This window comes from Salvelinus fontinalis, chromosome 33, assembly GCF_029448725.1.
Source record: "Salvelinus fontinalis isolate EN_2023a chromosome 33, ASM2944872v1, whole genome shotgun sequence".
NCBI lineage: Eukaryota > Metazoa > Chordata > Actinopteri > Salmoniformes > Salmonidae > Salvelinus > Salvelinus fontinalis.
Window position 1 is genome coordinate 23,717,523 of NC_074697.1, and position 18,378 is coordinate 23,735,900.

General features: G+C 47.3%; 1 protein-coding gene across 11 annotated transcripts in view; it reads right to left on the bottom strand.

Annotated features, from left to right (window-relative positions):
* LOC129831848 (RNA-binding protein Musashi homolog 2-like) overlaps positions 1–18,378 on the bottom strand; it is a 349,374-nt gene that overhangs the window by 259,458 nt on the left and 71,538 nt on the right. For all 11 annotated transcript variants that reach the window (XR_008755821.1, XR_008755822.1, XM_055895355.1 and 8 more), the window contains exon 6: positions 16,318–16,410. Coding sequence is in view for 9 of the 11 variants with exons in the window: in XM_055895355.1 (XP_055751330.1) it covers positions 16,318–16,410 (93 nt within the window). In the remaining 2 variants the exon portion in view is untranslated. The remainder of the gene's footprint in view (positions 1–16,317; positions 16,411–18,378) is intronic.

Below are 18,378 nucleotides of genomic sequence, written 5' to 3' on the forward strand. Positions count from 1 at the left end.
CACTTGAAGAATATTTTCCGGATTGACTGACATTCATGTCTTAACATAATGATGGGCTGTCGTTTCTCTTTGCTTATTTGAGATGTTCTTGCCATAATATGGACTTGGTCTTTTACCAAATAGGGTTATCTTCTCTATACCACCCCTACCTTGTCACAGCACAACTGATTGACTCAAACACATTGAGGAAAGAAATTCCACAAATAAACTTTTAAAAAGCCACACCTGTTAATTGAATGCCAAGAGTGTGCAAAGCTGTCATCAAAGCAGGGTGGCTACTTTTTGGGTTACTACATGATTCCATATGTGTTATTTCATAGTTTTGATGTCTTCACTATTATTCTACAATGTAGAAAATAGTAAAAAAGATTGAAAACTTGAATGAGTAGGTGAGTCTAAACCTTTGACTGGTACTGTATATATACTACAAATGGAATAAGCAGAAAAAGTTGTCTTCTAAAGGGTTCCCCTGCCTGTGTGCGTCTTCTAAAGTGTTCCCACTGCCTGTGCTTCTTTTAAAGGGTTCCCCCTGCCTGTGCGTCTTCTAAAGGGTTCCGCCTGCCTGTGTGCTTCTTTTAAAGGGTTCCCCCTGCCTGTGCATCTTCTAAAGGGTTCCCCCTGCTTGTGTGTCTTCTAACGGGTTCCGCCTGCCTGTGTGCTTCTTCTAAAGGATTCCCCCTGCCTGTGTGACTTCTAACGGGTTCCCACTGCCTGTGTGCTTCTTTTAAAGGGTTCCCCCTGCCTGTGCGTCTTCTAAAGGGTTCCCCCTGCCTGTGTGTCTTCTAACGGGTTCCGCCTGCCTGTGTGCTTCTTCTAAAGTGTTCCCCCTGCCTGTGCTTCTTTTAAAGGGTTCCCCCTGCCTGTGCGTCTTCTAAAGGGTTCCGCCTGCCTGTGTGCTTCTTTTAAAGGGTTCCCCCTGCCTGTGCATCTTCTAAAGGGTTCCCCCTGCCTGTGTGTCTTCTAACGGGTTCCACCTGCCTGTGTGCTTCTTCTAAAGGGTTCCCCCTGCCTGTGCTTCTTTTAAAGGGTTCCGCCTGCCTGTGTGTCTTCTAACGGGTTCCGCCTGCCTGTGTGCTTCTTTTAAAGGGCTCCCCCTGCCTGTGTGTCTTCTAAAGGGTTCCACCTGCCTGTGTGGTTCTTTTAAAGGGTTCCCCCTGTCTGTTCCCCCTGTCTGAGAGGTTGAGGGGTGAGTGGAGAGGTTGGTAGAGGTTGGGGTGAGTGGAACGTTTGGGGCATGAGGGGAGAGGTTGGTAGACGTTGGGGGTGAGGGGAGAGGTTGGGGTATGAGGGGAGAGGTTGGGCGAGGTCGGGGGAAGATGTTGGGGGTGAGGAAGATTTTGGGGGTGAGGGAAGATGTTGGGGCATGAGGGGAGAGGTCGGAGGAAGAGGTTGGGGGTTGAGGTTGGGGGTTGAGGTTGGGAGAGGTTGGGGGTTGAGGTTGGGGGTGAGGTTGGGGGTTGAGGTTGGGGGTTGAGGTTGGGGGTTGAGGTTGGGGGTTGAGGTTGGGGGTTGAGGTTGGGAGAGGTTGGGGGTTGAGGTTGGGAGAGGTTGGGGGTTGAGGTTGGGAGAGGTTGGGGGTTGAGGTTGGGAGAGGTTAGGGGTTGAGGTTGGGAGGATTGTCTTCTAAAGGGTTCCCCTGCCTGTGTGCGTCTTCTAAAGTGTTCCCACTGCCTGTGCTTCTTTTAAAGGGTTCCCCCTGCCTGTGCGTCTTCTAAAGGGTTCCCCCTGCCTGTGTGTCTTCTAACGGGTTCCGCCTGCCTGTGTGCTTCTTCTAAAGTGTTCCCCCTGCCTGTGCTTCTTTTAAAGGGTTCCCCCTGCCTGTGCGTCTTCTAAAGGGTTCCGCCTGCCTGTGTGCTTCTTTTAAAGGGTTCCCCCTGCCTGTGCATCTTCTAAAGGGTTCCCCCTGCCTGTGTGTCTTCTAACGGGTTCCACCTGCCTGTGTGCTTCTTCTAAAGGGTTCCCCCTGCCTGTGCTTCTTTTAAAGGGTTCCGCCTGCCTGTGTGTCTTCTAACGGGTTCCGCCTGCCTGTGTGCTTCTTTTAAAGGGCTCCCCCTGCCTGTGTGTCTTCTAAAGGGTTCCACCTGCCTGTGTGGTTCTTTTAAAGGGTTCCCCCTGTCTGTTCCCCCTGTCTGAGAGGTTGAGGGGTGAGTGGAGAGGTTGGTAGAGGTTGGGGTGAGTGGAACGTTTGGGGCATGAGGGGAGAGGTTGGTAGACGTTGGGGGTGAGGGGAGAGGTTGGGGTATGAGGGGAGAGGTTGTGCGAGGTCGGGGGAAGATGTTGGGGGTGAGGAAGATTTTGGGGGTGAGGGAAGATGTTGGGGCATGAGGGGAGAGGTCGGAGGAAGAGGTTGGGGGTTGAGGTTGGGGGTTGAGGTTGGGAGAGGTTGGGGGTTGAGGTTGGGGGTGAGGTTGGGGGTTGAGGTTGGGGGTTGAGGTTGGGGGTTGAGGTTGGGAGAGGTTGGGGGTTGAGGTTGGGAGAGGTTGGGGGTTGAGGTTGGGAGAGGTTGGGGGTTGAGGTTGGGAGAGGTTAGGGGTTGAGGTTGGGAGAGGTTGGGAATTGAGGTTGGGAGAGGTTGGGGGTTGAGGTTGGGAGAGGTTGGGGGTTGAGGTTGGGAGAGGTTGGGGGTTGAGGGGAGAGGTTGGGGGTTGAGGTTGGGCGTTGAGGTTGGGGGTTGAGGTTGGGAGAGGTTGGGGGTTGAGGTTGGGAGAGGCTGGGGGTTGAGGGGAACAAAATGACCTTTTGCTTTGTTCTCATTAACCTCCTAATGCGAGTGATTTAGTCGCCTTTCGACACTTAGTGTCAATGTTGTTTTTCCTCCAAAGACACATGTACACAGAAAGATGGACAGGTGCTGGTTTGTCTACAGAGCTCTGTCGTTCCGTAGGGTGGACATCGAGGAAGACAGTCATTGGCCTAAACAGATACGAAAGGTCTGGACACAGGGGCAATTTAACTTTATTTATTTAGTCTCTATCTAAGTAGTCTTGGTGCATGTCCATAATGTTTTCAGTTAATCTGCCTTTGTATCTAGTCACACTTTTCCCGTTGTAACAAGTGATATTTCTCAGACTTTACGCCAGTCCCTCAGTTGCTGTATCCAAGTTAAGACAACATGCTTTGCCATAAGGCAGAGACTACAGAGGATTACAAAGGATTACAAAAGCATGAGTGATCTTTATTTTGTTCTGACCAGGCATTTTTTATAACTGGCAGGCAGGCAGGAGTACTCCACTGAGCCAGGGGCTGCTGAGCGCTAGTTATCAGGTTAAGGGTCAAAGGTCAAAGACTCGTGGGCAGCGCCAACCTCAGAGGGCAGAGCGGTAATGTGTGATCATTGGGGGTGAGAGGGTGACAGTGTGCAGAGACCACCAGCTCCCCTGCCAACCTGTCCTCCCAACACACACAGAGAGACACAGACACACTAACAGACATTATCTCTCTCTCTGTCTCTCTGGAGTGGAGTCTCGCCAGCTGTCTGTAACTACTCTCAGATGGATGACAACCACCTGCTGTTGGGGGAAATTAAAACCTTGTAAGGCCTTTTTTCTTCTCCTTTTTCCTCCTCCCGTTTAATTATTCACTCTTTCATTGAGGTATGTTTCCTGAGAAACGCCAGAGAGACAGGTTGATCAAGTCGAGAATCCTATTGTTTAAACTTGCAATCTGTCTTTTATGTTTCTGGATTAAAAAGGCAACAGCATGACAAATCAGGGCAACATTCTGAGGAGCTGGAGCATCAGTATTGTTTTGTATTGTTAATTACAAGCGGCAGAAGATGTGAAAAGCATTTACACACAATGAGAAAAAAAACAGAAAACAGAAAGAGAAAACTAAGTGAGAGAAAACTACAGCAGGTGATATTTCAACCCCTAATATAAGAGGATGAATGGGCCATTTTAAAGAATGCAAAGAGAATCTTGTGCTCGTATTAATAGACAGTGAATCTTTCTTCATGCCACATCTAAATGGGGTGTATCTGGGAGCAGAGCCAGTAGAGGTGGAGAAGCCTGCCTCATTGGCTCATCATTTTCGAACACACTTGTTTCATTACATAGCAGGAGGGGATAGAGGCAGCTAATTACATTCCTGCTTTACCTTGTCTATGTACAAATGTCCATTTTAAGAGGGAAAAAACTGTAATCTGATACATGTTAGTATTTGCACGTACAAAAATGATTAGCACTGCAGTTGGTATAATCATGTTGCTAATAAATAATACATTTTGTGTGTGACGTCATGTGATGTCAAGACAACAATGTCGTTGTTGCATTAATTGGTATATCATCAAAAAATACAACGCTTTAAATTTCCTGCCATTTTATCGTTAACCTGTGAAAGTGCATTAACTACAGCCTATGGCCTTGTTTATCAGAGGCTGATGTGGATTGGCTGTGTGTGTGACAGTGATGTGGCCTTGTGACCAATCGCAGTAAGAGCACCCCCTGGTCGTGTTAGTTCTGTGTTCCCAGACCCAGACACAACACTGATAAGGGTTGTTGTAGTCGACCTTGCTTCTCTTCTACACTCTACCCCAGGAAGATTCTCTTCACAGCAGCGGGAGTAAGAGCCTGAACGTTCGTTCCCCATTGTGTATGCTGGACCACTCTGACGACCGGCACTGTCATCACTGTTTTGCCCGGCAGGGGCACCCCTTGGAGTGGGCTCTGGTTTTGAAAGTTCATTAAAACCCACGTAATGCGCTGGCATTTCAGTTAATTAGTGCACCGCCTGCTAGTCCTTCACCCCTTTCCTCGTGCACTTGACTCCTATGGGGAGAATGTGTACTAAGAGGAGAGCTCACCAAAACACATTTACATATAGCAGTACAGGAGCAGCAGACCAAAGACAGTACGTGTGTGCTTCCTGTTGTCTTATCTACTGTATATCTAGCCAGCCTGTGTAGATCTGCACTATGTCATATTTTAATCTATGTAGCAATGTGTCTATCCACAGTATCTCAATTATACTAACTTGAAACTATTTATCAATGACAGTCTCTGTGTATATCAAGAATGGAAAGCAGATGAGATGAGATTCAGTGAGTTGCGGCAATGGACCAGTTCTCACATTCATGCCCTTAAAGAGATTGTACGGAATTGTAAGCACTTACATTTTTATTAGGTAACATATTGTACGAATTGGAATTTGTAACATATCAGAGGAATTGCAGGAACATTTAAATATATGCATTATTATGTTTTTTGCAGGATGTAAAATATAATATGAAATGGATGACGTTGTACACAACTGTGCACAATTTACGGGGACCCGTTTTGGCTCGCGAGTGCTACTTTCAAAACTACTGGCTGAAATTACACAAGACCTTTATAACGCATCTTTAACACTTTGGACTAGCCTTTACTGATTAGCTAGCTACCATGCATCATTCTGTCATCGCTGCACTCCCATTCCTCCAAACCATATACATGTCTATTAAAACAGACCATCCCTGATGTTGTTAATATTAATTAGACCCGGCAAAAGAGAAGGTCTTGACAGTGAGTGTTTCATGGTGAACGCTCCTCCTAATATTCGTCTTGTCTTTTAGTCTGACGCATCAGTCGTGACTGTGCTGGAGCTGTTCCAATGCTGGGGCTCTGAAGCATCGTACCGCGCTGTACCGGCTGAGTCTGTGTGTGTTATACACTCCTTCTCCGCTGTGTAAGCACAGTAATTGTATATGATGTTCAATACCTTTGAGGCTTCATTAAGGCTTTGCATCAAGCTACAGACAAAAACAAGTCCTACCTTGCAAGGAGGGAGGGAGGGAGGGAGGGAGGGAGGGAGGGAGGGAGGGAGGGAGGGAGGGAGGGAGGGAGGGAGGGAGGGAGGGAGGGAGGGGGAAAAAAACAAGGCCATTTGCGGTGTTTTAAAAGTGCTTTGAGTGGGAGGCAGTTATTCCAATGGGAGACGGTGGTTTTTCTTTTTTCTAAATGAGCCATCACAGGCTGCCAGTGTGCACTATCCATGCTGTTGCGGTTGTACAATCAGAATGTGTGTGTTTGTGTTGAGGGGAGGTGGGATTGTAAGGATTAAGAAGCAACCTAGCATGATCATTTTCTTTCCCTCTTTTTCTTGTCAGTTTTCACGCTGAGAACTCAAATGTTGATTTTAACTTAGCTCCTCCACTCGAGGCGTTCACAGGTATATCTGTACAGTCTTAGTCCTATCCTAACTGTAAAATACACAACAATAGGACAGAAACAGAAAGCTCAACTCTTAAGGTCACTGCTCACCATAGCTTGAAATACAACACCATAATCGCGTTTCGCCTCAACTTTCGAGGTCGAGTGGAGCCTGAGAGGGAGCCCGTCACTCAAGCCAGTGTTTACTGAATGGTTCTCTGCAGCTTCGCTAGAGAACCAGCCACCTGCTGTTCCTTACTGCCGGCTCCCAGCAGCAGAGAAAGAGAAAGAGCCAGGCGTTGCAGGTGTTCAGAGCAGCCTTGGCAGGGAGGGCTTATTTCAGCCTGGATATCTTGGATGCCTCCTTCCCCTGGTTGAAGATCACAGGTATAGGCCCCCAGGTGGAAAGTTATTACGAGTCCGGGACCGTCTCGGCAGGGCTTCGTGTGGCGCTGGTGGATAGGAGGAAATGCCATTTTGAGGAAGAACCTGTTTCTTTAAATCCTAATAGCTCCTCGGTCTGATTTAATTGGCACACTTCATGCCTGAGCTGATCGTAATCTGTTCTCTCCTTCAGGGCACTGCGAGACAGACGAGACAAGCCAATGCTATCTGACAGGAGGAGACTCACTGCGGAAGCCGGATAAGTTGAGCTCATCCAAAGCTCTGCCAGATCCCTTTGACAAAATCTTCAAAATGTGGACAATCTCAGAGCAGAGAATGCTTTACCTTGTGTGCTTCAAACAGCCGTTCTCCTTCCTTCTGCATCACTCCACATTCCCCACCAATCACCAAAGATTGTCGTCCGCTATCTATATGAGATTTAGCCAAGTGAACGGGTGCCAGCAATCCATTCAATCTTCTTTAAACAGCTTGGGTCTTTGAGTAGAACTGACAGGTGTTTTATACCAATGACCCAATGACTTAGTTCTGAGGCAATCCCGTCTTACCCTAGAGGAATCTAGGAGGATTTACCGGTCTAAAGCGTTGCATGGACGCCAAACCATAACAGTGAGGACTGAGGGACCCTGAAACCCACTGACCATGGGATCTATGGGTTGTAAAACCAAAGCCAAAAACATTTAGTATTTCGACATCAAATAACAAGAGTGCTGAATTTTGTTCATTGGCATTACTTTTGTGGATAGGTGGTGAATTTCATAATTGCTGATAACAAACTATGAGGGACACAACCCTGACGATATCCATAAGACCTGCAGTCCTGCCCTCTCACCCACTAAATCATCTCAGAGCTCAGGGACTTTCAGGAGAAAAGCCATTAGTTAGGATGACCATTAGTGAGCTAGAATGAGTTTGGGGAATGAATGTGGACTGTGAGGGGCCATTTAATTTAATGGTTAATGACCTGATGAAAATCATGGAACAGGTTGAGTCTCAAACTACACCTTATTCCCTTTGTAGTGCACTACATTTGACCAGAGCCACATATGCACTACCCATAGATAGACTCTTAGGGTTTGACATTGAGGAGGACATTGCCCCTAAGAGCTGGATACAACTGAGGTGGAGTGCACACCCTCTGAATAGCACATAGCCTCCTAGAAGCTAGTACCGAAAGACCAATCATCTCTATAGGCTAACCCACACACGCAGGCAAGAAAAAGCAAAGGGACCTGAATTAGAATGGAAAACATCGCCAAGAGGCAACTTCCTATTCCCAAGTGAGCGTTTAAAACCCATCCCTCTTGACTACAGGAAACACTGCCAGTACCCAGAGCAAACAAAGGTTAGAGAGAATATTAAATCATTTGTCTTGTTATTTCTCTCTCTCCACTGAACGGGCAGGTTCAGTTAGCTCTCTCGCTCTCTCTTCATTCATTCTATTCTACAGGCACAAGCCGTAACCGCCGGTGATTTCACCAGGATTAAAACCACAGAGCAGCCCAGCCCTGCAACCGCAAGGGGGAACAGAGCGGAGGAGGAGTCAGTTGGGTACCAAACAAACCTGCTTACAGATCATTTACACAGTAAACTGTTAGAAGAGCTAACAGCAGCCAACAGCGCAGCAGTTCCCTGGTGCTGTGAACCAGTCAAATAAGACATGTTAACCTTGTATTAAAGGCAAAGCCAAAATGGTATTCACAACCTGGTTCTGTAGGAGAATCACAAGGCCCTGGATTTAACAGCAAGCTGTTATTGGACTGGCATATGGCCCAGTGGAGGAGGTGGTGAACAGGTTAAGTCAAAGCTGACAGACCTCCACTATGGGGCCATCATTAAAGGTTGTGAACAGGTTAAGAGAGGTAAGGAGGTTAGCTGATACCCTGTGGGTCTGTGAGGTAGATGAAGCAAAGCCATTTTCACCCCCAAGAGACAGAATCAACACAATTCCACAAATAACCTTAATTGAAATAATCAATTACTATTTTGACAAAAAAGGAAAATGCCGAATTCAAATATACGTTTCTGAATATATTCATTTCAAATCCTTCCTGGGCAGTATGAGGGGAGTAAGGACGTTGTCTTTGGTCTGTGCCCTCTGCCTTCTACTCATCTGCAGGAGAAGAACAAGGAGCCAAACTACAGCTCCAACTTCACTGTGATTACACAGAGGGGTGAGACAGCTCCAACTTCACTATGATTACACAGAGGGGTGAGACAGCTCAAACTTCACTGTGATTACACAGAGGGGTGAGACAGCTCCAACTTCACTATGATTACACAGAGGGGTGAGACAGCTCCAACTTCACTGTGATTACACAGAGGGGTGAGACAGCTCCAACTTCACTGTGATTACACAGAGGGGTGAGACAGCTCCAACTTCACTGTGATTACACAGAGGGGTGAGACAGCTCCAACTTCAATGTGATTACACAGAGGGGTGAGACAGCTCCAACTTCACTGTGATTACACAGAGGGGTGAGACAGCTCCAACTTCACTGTGATTACACAGAGGGGTGAGACAGCTCCAACTTCACTGTGATTACACAGAGGGGTGAGACAGCTCCAACTTCACTGTGATTACACAGAGGGGTGAGACAGCTCCAACTTCACTGTGATTACACAGAGGGGTGAGACAGCTCCAACTTCACTGTGATTACACAGAGGGGTGAGACAGCTCCAACTTCATTGTGATTACACAGAGGGGTGAGACAGCTCCAACTTCACTGTGATTACACAGAGGGGTGAGACAGCTCCAACTTCACTGTGATTACACAGAGGGGTGAGACAGCTCCAACTTCACTGTGATTACACAGAGGGGTGAGACAGCTCCAACTTCACTGTGATTACACAGAGGGGTGAGACAGCTCCAACTTCACTGTGATTACACAGAGGGGTGAGACAGCTCCAACTTCACTGTGATTACACAGAGGGGTGAGACAGCTCCAACTTCACTGTGATTACACAGAGGGGTGAGACAGCTCCAACTTCACTGTGATTACACAGAGGGGTGAGACAGCTCCAACTTCACTGTGATTACACAGAGGGGTGAGACAGCTCCAACTTCACTGTGACTACACAGAGGGGTGAGACAGCTTTGGCCAACACTGAATCAACTGTGTTTTTAATCTTCACAAGGAGATTCAGTTTCACGCATTGACTCTGGGGCTATGAAGAGGATTCTGAGAGCTTATTAGGAATGAGTACACACACAGAGGCTCTGGGTGACTCAGAGGAAAGCATCATCACAGAACTAATCCCGTGGACTGGAGAGGAGGAGTCTACTTCCCTCTTTCATCCCTCAGTAACCCCTAGAGATGAGGAGTCTACTTCCCTCAGTAACCCCTAGAGATGAGGAGTCTACTGCCCTCAGTAACCCCTAGAGATGAGGAGTCTACTGCCCTCAGTAACCCCTAGAGATGAGGAGTCTACTTCCCTCAGTAACCCCTAGAGATGAGGAGTCTACTGCCCTCAGTAACCCCTAGAGATGAGGAGTCTACTGCCCTCAGTAACCCCTAGAGATGAGGAGTCTACTGCCCTCAGTAACCCCTAGAGATGAGGAGTCTACTGCCCTCAGTAACCCCTAGAGATGAGGAGTCTACTGCCCTCAGTAACCCCTAGAGATGAGGAGTCTACTGCCCTCAGTAACCCCTAGAGATGAGGAGTCTACTGCCCTCAGTAACCCCTAGAGATGAGGAGTCTACTTCCCTCAGTAACCCCTAAGATGGAGTCTACTTCCCTCAGTAACCCCTAGAGATGAGGAATCTACTGCCCTCAGTAACCCCTAAGATGGAGTCTACTTCCCTCAGTAACCCCTAGAGATGAGGAGTCTACTTCCCTCAGTAACCCCTAGAGATGATGAGTCTACTTCCCTCAGTAACCCCTAGAGATGAGGAGTCTACTGCCCTCAGTAACCCCTAGAGATGAGGAGTCTACTTCCCTCAGTAACCCCTAGAGATGAGGAGTCTACTTCCCTCAGTAACCCCTAAGATGGAGTCTACTTCCCTCAGTAACCCCTAGAGATGAGGAGTCTACTTCCCACAATAACCCCTAGAGATGATGAGTCTACTTCCCTCAGTAACCCCTAGAGATGAGGAGTCTACTTCCCTCAGTAACCCCTAGAGATGAGGAGTCTACTGCCCTCAGTAACCCCTAGAGATGAGGAGTCTACTTCCCTCAGTAACCCCTAGAGATGAGGAGTCTACTTCCCTCAGTAACCCCTAAGATGGAGTCTACTGCCCTCAGTAACCCCTAGAGATGAGGAGTCTACTTCCCTCAGTAACCCCTAGAGATGGAGTCTACTTCCCTTAGTAACCCCTAGAGATGAAGAGTCTACTTCCCTCAGTAACCCCTAGAGATGGAGTCTACTTCCCTTAGTAACCCCTAGAGATGAAGAGTCTACTTCCCTCAGTAACCCCTAGAGATGAGGAGTCTACTGCCCTCAGTAACCCCTAGAGATGAGGAGTCTACTTCCCTCAGTAACCCCTAGAGATGAGGAGTCTACTGCCCTCAGTAACCCCTAGAGATGAGGAGTCTACTTCCCTCAGTAACCCCTAGAGATGAAGAGTCTACTGCCCTCAGTAACCCCTAGGGATGAGGAGTCTACTGCCCTCAGTAACCCCTAGAGATGAGGAGTCTACTGCCCTCAGTAACCCCTAGAGATGAGGAGTCTACTTCCCTCAGTAACCCCTAGAGATGAGGAGTCTACTGCCCTCAGTAACCCCTAGAGATGAGGAGTCTACTTCCCTCAGTAACCCCTAGAGATGAGGAGTCTACTGCCCTCAGTAACCCCTAGAGATGAGGAGTCTACTTCCCTCAGTAACCCCTAGAGATGAAGAATCTACTTCCCTCAGTAACCCCTAGAGATGAGGAGTCTACTTCCCTCAGTAACCCCTAGAGATGAAGAGTCTACTGCCCTCAGTAACCCCTAGAGATGAGGAGTCTACTGCCCTCAGTAACCCCTAGAGATGGAGTCTACTGCCCTCAGTAACCCCTAGAGATGAGGAGTCTACTGCCCTTAGTAACCCCTAGAGATGAGGAGTCTACTTCCCTCAGTAACCCCTAGAGATGAGGAGTCTACTGCCCTCAGTAACCCCTAGAGATGGAGTCTACTTCCCTTAGTAACCCCTAAGATGGAGTCTACTTCCCCGCTTCCTTCTCCAGCAGGGAATTGGGAAAAGGAGCTAATAGATTGAGTTAAGGATTCAACCATATTAAACAATGTACCTTTTAGCTCACTGCTTTGCATTGGAGGCTCTGCTGTACTGTGCAGAGAATGTTTTTGGGGCAGAGGTAAAAGTCTGAGAATTCTAAATGGATTCCATTTCTATAAAGTCAGGTTCACACATTAGAACAGTACATTAAGATAAAACATTATATAACCACAAATAATAGTAATATGTCTGTTGTTTATGACAGGCCAAATTAAACTAAACACTGGGTTTGTCTGGAAGTAAAGTCCAGGTACAGTATCTCTGATGGCAGGTAACAGGTGAAAGGTTAGGTCAGAGCAGGATCAACAACCCAAGCAGAAATTGTTGCAGCTCAGCCAGATAAGTGCACTTTGTTTTGAGACAAACTCCAAGCCGATTATAACAAAGGTATGTATGGCTAATTAGCCTGCTCTGGGTGTTAACAATGCAAGAGGGAGGAGGGGGGCGGTGGGGTGAATGGGCCCCCCCCTTGTCTGCTAATTTGGAAGATTACGCCAGGAAGTGGGTAGAGGTTAAGAGTGCCCCATTGCATAATCATGAAGATGAATCATCTAACTTGTGCCGTCCCCATGTTGTTTAGCCCCAACTGTAAAACTCCTGAGAGAGAATTGTTCACTTTGTCAAGACAGTGAAAACTGTATTAGGTTTATAACACTGGGTACAGCTAGCTGATAAAGCACTACTCTTGGAGGACAGAGGAAGGAGATTAATTAGTACCATATGCAAATAATATCCCAAAAGACAGTCACTCTGGTCTGAATTAAGACAATACATAGTGTAGCACTGAAAAGTAGATGAATGTATCTAAACAGAGGTGGTAGTGTCCCTGGTCCATTTAAACAGACTCATTCAGTACAGTACATCTAGCTTCCTGTAGCCTAGGGCTCCTCTGCTTAAGATGCACTTTGGGGCTGACGCATAGAACAGGGAGAAAAGGCCTCTCTTCTGGAGAGCACTCTGTCATAGCAGTACACACACACCGCAGCATGCTAGGTCTGGGAGAGCACAGTCTGTGAGAAGACAGATCCTATGACCCTGGTTCCCCACACCGCCTGCTTCCCACCCCCATGAAGTACACACAGCCAGCAGCACTCTCTGCTAATTGGCTAATTCTGGACCCGCACCAAACAAAATAGAAATGCGAAACACACACTGACACACGCACATACTGACACATACACTCAGACATTAATACACACACACACAAGTGCACATGTGCACACACACAGGTATCAGTAGTGCTGACATGGGAGTCATCAAGAGTAGGCTGCAAATGGATTCCCAGAGTTTACATTTTAGACAACTCACTTCCAGCCCCCCTCTTACCTCCCTCTTTCCCTCCCTCCATCCATCCCTCCACTTCTGACTTCTTCCATCCATCCATCCCTCCACTTCTGACTTCTTCCCTCCATCCCTCCACTTCTGACTTCTTCCCTCCATCCATCCCTCCACTTCTGACTTCTTCCCTCCATCCATCCCTCCACTTCTGACTTCTTCCCTCCATCCATCCCTCCACTTCTGACTTCTTCCCTCCATCCATCCCTCCACTTCTGACTTCTTCCCTCCATCCATCCCTCCACTTCTGACTTCTTCCCTCCATCCATCCCTCCACTTCTGACTTCTTCCCTCCATCCATCCCTCCACTTCTGACTTCTTCCCTCCATCCATCCCTCCACTTCTGACTTCTTCCCTCCATCCATCCCTCCACTTCTGACTTCTTGCCTCCATCCATCCCTCCACTTCTGACTTCGTCCCTCCATCCATCCCTCCACTTCTGACTTCTTCCATCCATCCATCCCTCCACTTCTGACTTCTTCCCTCCATCCATCCCTCCACTTCTGACTTCTTCCATCCATCCCTCCACTTCTGACTTCTTCCCTCCATCCATCCCTCCACTTCTGACTTCTTCCATCCATCCATCCACTTCTGACTTCTTCCCTCCATCCATCCCTCCACTTCTGACTTCTTCCCTCCATCCATCCCTCCACTTCTGACTTCTTCCATCCATCCCTCCACTTCTGACTTCTTCCATCCATCCCTCCACTTCTGACTTCTTCCCTCCATCCATCCCTCCACTTCTGACTTCTTCCTTCCATCCATCCATCCACTTCTGACTTCTTCCTTCCATCCATCCATCCACTTCTGACTTCTTCCTTCCATCCATCCATCCACTTCTGACTTCTTCCCTCCATCCATCCCTCCACTTCTGACTTCTTCCCTCCATCCATCCCTCCACTTCTGACTTCTTCCCTCCATCCCTCCACTTCTGACTTCTTCCCTCCATCCATCCCTCCACTTCTGACTTCTTCCCTCCATCCATCCCTCCACTTCTGACTTCTTCCTTCCATCCATCCCTCCACTTCTGACTTCTTCCCCCCAAAACACAGCTGCTGTGCTTGGTACAGGTCTGCTCTCATTTCTCTGGGAGGACACTGGCTAATTAACTGCTTTATTCACTCAGATGGACTCCTCACTGACAAGCACACACACACACACACACACACACACACACACACACACACACACACACACACACACACACACACACACACACACACACACACACACCAAGAGAGGGGGCAATAGTGCGGGAAGACAGACGGGGCCCTGCGGCCATGGGTCCAGTCTGGTGACCTGGGGGGTGGCAGGGGGTATAGGGCCAGGATCCAGCCCCTCTCCGTCAGTCAGTTTGATTGGGCCTCCTCTAACCCAGGAGAGATGAGATCTAGAGGCTTCCAGGACAGGAACCATGTGGCCCGTTCCTTATCCTCTATGGGATGGGTGTCCCTAAACCGGGACGGTTGTTGCTAACGTGCGCTAATGTGACTAGAATGACGTTGTATACAACAGCCAGCTTTCCGGGACATAGACATGTCATATATGGGCAGAAAGATTATTAAATTATTGTTAATCTAACTGCAGTGTCCAATTAACAGTAGCTATTACAGTGACAAAATACCATGCTATTGTTTGAGGAGAGTGCACAAAAACAAAAAACTTTTACCACGGCAACTGTTTTGATACAATCACCTCTGAAGGTGAATACTGTACTTACATTCAGTAATCTTGCTCTGATTTGTCATCCTGAGTGTCCCAGAGATAAAATGTAGCAGAGTTTTGTTTGATAAAATTAATTTTTATGTTCAAATGTAAGAACTGGGGTCCACAGTTTGACCCCACTGCTGTCTCTGGCTCCACACCCACCCCGCCTGGCCATCTAGATGTGTGAAAGTAAGCGTATAAGCTAATGATCCATCATGTATGACATTCCTGGGAGTGTGTAAGTTAAAGAAATTATTACCATAACATTTTTGTATGTTCTCTGTAGTTATGTACTTGAAAACGTATTAATTTACCAATTCGGCACATTTGGGCAAACTCCTGGCAGACTTAATACAAAATATTGTGCAGTAATGTAAATCTTCACTGGATCACACACTGCTGCCATCTGGTGGCCAAAATCCAAATTACACCTGGACTCCTATCTGAAAGTATGGCATTTCTCTTGCATTTCAAGCTGATGAAAACAAATAATGTTTTTTTGGTTTGTATTATCTTTTACCAGATCTAATGTGTTATATTGTCCTACATTAATTTCACATTTCCACAAACTTCAAAGTGTTTCCTTTCAAATGGTATCAAGAATATGCATATCCTTGCTTCAGGTCCTGAGCTTCAGGCAGTTAGATTTGGGTATGTCATTTTAAGCGAACATTTATAAAAAGGGTACGATCCTTAAGAGGTCCAAATTCAAATAATTTCTGGGTAACAATGAAATACCTTACTGTGATTGTTCTAAATTAAAATCATTAAAAAATACAAAAATAGATCTTAGCAGAGAGCCATTTATCAAGCAAGAATTTAGCTAGGACTGTTTGTGAGTGGTTTGAGTGGGGAGGAGAAAACTGAAAACTAGCCGTTATTGGCAGAAAGGTTTGGAATTGTCTTTATTGGTCTATTAACTAATTTACCGCTGGTGATATCACCAGGCAGGCCAAAACTCCATCCTGCCAAAACAGGCTGAAATTTCCGGCAGTCTTTTCAAACAGCTCTTACACTAAAAGTGAACTGTCATAATGTTAAAAATTTCCCAGTATTATTTCAACCTCAGTGTGGAAATATATATAAACCGTAGGATGAATTTTCTAAATATTCAAACAAGGCCTTAGCGAGCCAGGAAAAACCAGGCCACTCAATCAAAACCTGGCTGTGTCTCTAATTTCTCTGTAAAATAAGGAGAATATTCAAACAATGCTAAGCAGAACAGACACTTCAGAAGTGACGATGGAATCAGTCCCCCTACATGGCTGACAACTGACAAAACAGGTCTTATGGTACAAGCAGCAGGATATGACTACATGGGGGAGACTCATCTAAACAACCAGCCTCCACAGACAGTGTAGGAACCAGACACATCCCAGGAAATGAGTCTGTAGACCTCCTCAGATCTCTATTAGAGACTTGATGAGGCTATTGACTGCCAATTAGAGTGCCACAGAACATCCTCATCCGCTAGAGTCTATCATCTTGAAATGGCTCAGGACAAGAAGAGGACATCACTTCCAAATAAGCCTTACCTTGCCAAACTGTTCAAAATACAGCTTCACATCTTCAACTACTGTGTTCGCTGATAATCCTCCTACGAATACTTTCTTTGTTCTTGTGACCATCTGGAAGGAGAGAAAAAGGAGAGAGAAAAGAGATCAGCAACACGTGAAAGCATTTGAGGACAAATCTCAAGAGCATTCACTGTAAGGGCCCAGAATCATCGGTTGCCGAGTCTGAAGAGAGTGTCGAGTAGTGTAGCATGTGAGCTGCAAGTCTGCGCTCATTTGTTGGGGTGTGTGGGGACGTGTCCAGAGGGGTACCTGTCGCCAATGTCATTACCTATGCCAGGTTCTTCCCAAGGCCACACACTGAGCTTTGAAACTTTGACTTTCAAACACAAGAGGAGAGGAGAAAGAATACATGAGAGAAAAGAGCAGAGGAGCGAGAAGATAAGAGAGAGAAGAGGACAGGAGAGAGAAGATAGGAGAGAGAAGAGAAGGGAGAAAGGAGAGAGGAGTCAAGGTTAACACCCAGTGGGTCAGAGGAGAGAGCACATCTCTCCCCTTGTCCGCCACCACCCATGGTTGGACTACCCATCAGCACTAGTAACACATCCCGAAACAATGGATGGCCAAGTGCAGCCATGGAAACCATAAACATTGCTCACATTTATCACCCGCCATCTTTATGAGCAGCAAGCCAGCAGGACTTCAGTCTCCATCTCTCTCTGCCTTCCTATTCTCTCCGTCCATCTGACATCTTTCCCTCCCTGCAGTTTCATCTGCTTCCCTTGATAGATGATCTGCCTGTACGTCTTTCTCTCCAGTCATTTTCAGGCTGGGCTTTGCACTAGCAGGCTGCCTCAACTTGTCTGCTGAGAGTTAGGTTTTTTCAGCTCCTGCTGTCTTTATGCCTCCTGACAGGCATGTGAGCGTGTGTGTGTGTGTGTGTGTGTGTGTGTGTGTGTGTGTGTGTGTGTGTGTGTGTGTGTGTGTGTGTGTGTGTGTGTGTGTGTGTGTGTGTGTGTGTGTGTGTGTGTGTGTGTGTGTGTGTGTGTGTGTGTGTGTGTGTGTGTGTGTGTGTGTGTGTGTGTGTGTGTGTGTGTGTGTGTGTGTGTGTCTGTGTGTGTGTGTGTGTGTGTGTGTGTGTGTGTGTGTGTGTTTCATGGCTGAAGGGATCTCTCAGGCCCTGGAACAACGCAATTACTCTGTCCATTTCTCTCCACTGTGACACCAGACAACAGGCCTTCCATCTTCCCCCTCTCCTCCTCCTCCCTCCATCCCTACCCTTCTACTGTCTCTTTCCATCTCCCCTTCTCTGACACCAGACAACAGGCCTTCCATCTTCACTCCTCCTCCTGCCTTCCTCTATCCTTCTTACTGAATACTCTCTCTTCCTTTCTCTGTCCCTTTCTCTCCTCATATGACTGCTGACTCCCTCCTTCTACACATTAGAATACAGGCTGCTGGTTAGAACAGGCTTTCAGAGCAACTCTTAGAATAAAGAGTTTGAAGCAGCAGCTGCAGTGAAGACTGACTGCAGTAGTTCAGCACCTCGTCCACAGTGAGGGGATCGTGTAGAAGGACCTGGCCTCTTCACACCTTTTCAACATTCATTAGACCCTCTACACCACTGACAGAGAGCGTCTAGGGCCAGGGCATTTACTTTCGACATCCTCAACACTGCGGCCCCATAAGGGCCTGTTCACCCATGACTGCGTGGCCAAGCACGCCTCCAACTCAATCATCAAGTTTGCAGACGACACAACAGTAGTAAGCTTGATTACCAACAATGATGAGACAGCCTACCCGGAGGAGGTGAGGGCCCTGGAAGTGTGGTGCCAAGACAATAACCTTTCACTCTACCTCAACAAAACTAAGGAGAAGATCGTGGACTTCAGGAAACAGCAGAGGGAGCACCCCCCCTATCCACATCAATGGGACCGCAGTGTAGAAGGTGGAAAGCTTCAAATTCCTCGGCATACACATCACGGACAAACTGAAATGGTCCACCCACACAGACAGTGAGGTGAAGAAGGCACAACAGTGCCTCTTCAACCTCAGGAGGCTAAAGAAATTTGTCTTAACACA